Source organism: Aptenodytes forsteri, unplaced genomic scaffold (assembly GCF_000699145.1).
Source record: "Aptenodytes forsteri isolate BGI_AS27 unplaced genomic scaffold, ASM69914v1 Scaffold172, whole genome shotgun sequence".
Lineage (NCBI taxonomy): Eukaryota > Metazoa > Chordata > Aves > Sphenisciformes > Spheniscidae > Aptenodytes > Aptenodytes forsteri.
In genome coordinates this window covers 9868472-9871915 of record NW_008795018.1, presented here as the reverse complement: position 1 = coordinate 9871915, position 3444 = coordinate 9868472, and the positions used below count along the sequence as shown (strand labels likewise).

General features: G+C 37.0%; 1 protein-coding gene across 1 annotated transcript in view; it reads right to left on the bottom strand.

The window, feature by feature from the left end:
- The window catches only part of CDK6 (cyclin dependent kinase 6), a 128439-nt gene that overhangs the window by 3995 nt on the left and 121000 nt on the right, over positions 1-3444 (bottom strand). The window contains exon 5 of the mRNA XM_009275663.2: positions 3353-3403. Coding sequence (XP_009273938.1) covers positions 3353-3403 — 51 coding nt within the window. The remainder of the gene's footprint in view (positions 1-3352; positions 3404-3444) is intronic.

The following is a 3444-nucleotide window of genomic DNA, read 5'->3' as shown; positions in this document are numbered from 1 at the left end:
AAAAAAACAGTTAATAAATACTATTTAAATATTTTAAATAATTGATTTCTTTATTCTTTACATTCTAAAAGATATTTATACTTCTTAAATAATCATGCTAATGTTTAAAACCCAAATAAATGAAACAGTAGGTAAACCTCCAATGATGGATCATGTCTTATACATTCCATGTTTTAGTCTGATGTTAATATTTGTGGGCTTGAAATGCCAGTTTCTGATGGAAATTCTGGAAAAGACCATACATTACTTGTCAGGTTTCAGGGAAAATAAAATTTTACAGCCTGTAAAATCGAGATTTTTAATGGAAACGCTGACAGGGTAAGACAAGAAGGAACATGAAAAAACATCACTGAATACTTGGGTCTGCACTAAGCCCAATGCCACTAGGGAGCAGCATTGACCTTTCCTCTTACTGAGGTTGGTAGTAAGACTGGGTGAGGCCATGGGCCAAACACTTTGATGTAAATCACAGGTTACCTCAGTGAACTTAGTGGAATTACTCCACATGGATTTTAGATTGTAATTTGGCTCACTTAAAATACCTCCAAAAAGTAATATGTCCTCAAAACAACAGCATGGCTAGAAGGGCAAAGCAATTAAAATTTCAGGACAATTTAATTTTACTGCATCTGAAGGTATCACAGCTCTTGGGAAATGATAAGTTAAATCTGTATGAAAAACTGAATTTGACTTCTATCATCACAGGTATGGTGGGGGTATGGGGCAACTCCCTTGGCCACGGTGGTTAAAGCCATGTGATTAGCTGTTTGAGGATCTGGACCCGTATTAAATATAATACAAACAGCACCGTAGGAAGATGGGGGAGTTAGTAACAATGAAGTTTAACCTGCCATTCAAATGTGTTTGGTTAGTCCCAGTTTTTTTCATGTTTGCATGAGAGAGCATGAACAGGGCAGAATAAGCACAGGCACAGGCAAAGCTAACAAAATGAAACAAGGAGGCAGCCTGTCAGACAGGTAGGGTGAACAAGACCAAGAGTGGAAAGGAGAGACATTTTTAGTTACACACTCACGTAGTACTCAAAACTCTTAATAATGAATGCCTGAGTAAATGCCCTCACTCTGGTCTGGTAGCACTACCATTTCAGTGACTAAGTTTGGGAGTATCGGATGAGTTTCACCTCCTGCCAAAGGTTCAGGCCTGGTCTTGAGAAACGCAGAGTACTTTCCACTCCCATTGATCACAATGGGAGACAAGTCTGCTCAAACCATTGCAGCGTTTAGCCTGAAATCTATGAGGATATCCCACATGCTGATGGTGTCCTGGAAAAGCAGGAAATTGTTTTGGGCCACCTCCGAGGAATTTACCCTCAAACGTGGTGGAATTTTACTGGTGCAAATCAGAACGCACATGTAAAGCAAAGGTAGACCACAGCCTCATTATCTGAAAGAATGCATCAGTCCAGATTGCACGAAAATCCCAAAACTACTTTCTGTCCAAATTAGTCTGCAGAATGAGTCACTACTGTAGAAACAATCCTCCTACAAGAAGAGCTATGCCTAACTGTAGGGGGTTCTCCAGCTGTGAAAACACAAAATAAACACTATTTAGCATAACCCCCCCGAACCCAAGAAAGAAACTTTTGAACTATTTAAGGACAACTGCACAAAAGAAGCGAAAACAAACTTTCTCTTTAAGTAGATGTGTAATAAGGAATTTCTTCTAATATTAGCATGGCATTTTCTCTTCTTGATGAATTCTTTTCTGCACAGGTAATCTCGGCCCCTAGGGATGGAAAGATCCCCATCGGAGGCTGCCGCTAGCAGCTATGCATTTAATCCTAGCCCAGTTCATTTTGATTTTTCCCCTTAAATGTCATAAACGAATCAAAATCCTTGAAAAAATCACAGCTATGTCTTTTGAAATTATAAAATATGTTGTATGTATCAAAACTGCCTTCATTTAATAAAGCAGAATATTGTAGGACTAAAGGAGTAGCTTTGGCAGAAGAAGAAAAAGTAAACTTTAAGGACTGATTTTTCTGGATTGGGCAGGAAGAGCTATTCAGCGCATGACAAATTAACCACGCAAGTGAGTCACATACACTGGTATGGTATGCAGGAAAGGGAAGTCAACTGTGTGAAATCAAGACCTGCAATTTAGGAACCTCATATTAAATAATGAAAATGCTTAGAAACAGATCTGTTATGATTTGAGAACTGGAAAAATGTTTAAACAGAGAAATTCATTATTTGTTCTGTTTAAGCTCTTCTCCTTAGAAATTTTACTCTCTTATCTTTGGAGTATCTTCAAGAGAAGAATATTTCAGCCTTCCTCTCTCTCTCTCTCTCTGCTATCTATTTCTTATTTCATCCAGATCCCTGGATCCCTGCAGCCCCTCCATATGAAAAGGGAAGACAGAGGTGCAGAGGCAAATGGTCATTCATTCTCTGGAGTGGGACCAGCCCTGTGTGGCTTTGATTTCCTAACTACATGCCATGTACATCAGATCTTGAATTTACATGGTTCTTACAAATTCAGAAACATTCCTTGGTCTGAAGAGCTTTTACAAGAAAAAGTGATATAATCCTACTTAATTGTCATATTGGTAATATCAATAACTTAATTTTTTGTTTTTTAACTAAGAACATATTTTGGAAGAGAATTATTCTACCTCGGAGAGTTTAGAGCCTCTCCACCTCTTCAATGTATTTGATATAGCTGAAGAAGAAAAACACAAACTCCTAGAATTGTAAAATGGTTTTAAAATAAAGCCAATTAGTTCATCTCCAACAAAGCACATGTTAAAATGCTGATACTCCTCCTGTTCTTACAGTTACCTTCCTGAACAAAATATGGACTGTTAATCATTTTAACAGGCTACACAGTATATTTTCAAAGCTAAAAGATTTTCTTATGCACAGAAGTCTTTTCTGCAAAGAAGCTGTTGGTAATCACCTTAGAGATTTCAGTTTAATAACAATTTTAAAGTATTCCAATGTTGTTTTCTGAAATACACAAAGAAATTACTGAAAAATAAAACCTCTGCGTTTGTTTATGTGAAGAGAATCTCTTGGATCTAACTGTTTAGGAATATGCATGAATGGTACATGCACAATATGTTTAAGAGATTTAAAAAGCCTGAAACAGAAGTCTCTCATAACTTCCTGATGATGGCTGTTAGTTCTGCAGAACTATATTCCATGTTGCTTCCTCCTCCCACCCTGACACAGAATACACGGAAATATCATGTTGCATACGGTAGCAATAGGAAATATGTTCTAGGAATACTTTGTTCTAGTCACATTATTGCATAAAAACATGGCAAAGAAACCTCACAGTGTTTCAATGTTAAACATATATTGACATAATGCAACTAGTTATTACTTACTCAAAGATTTTTCCTAGCTGATCAACATCTGAATTTCCACGGAAGAGTGGTCTGAAAGAATAAAGAAATATTTTTAGCATATGACTTGCTTT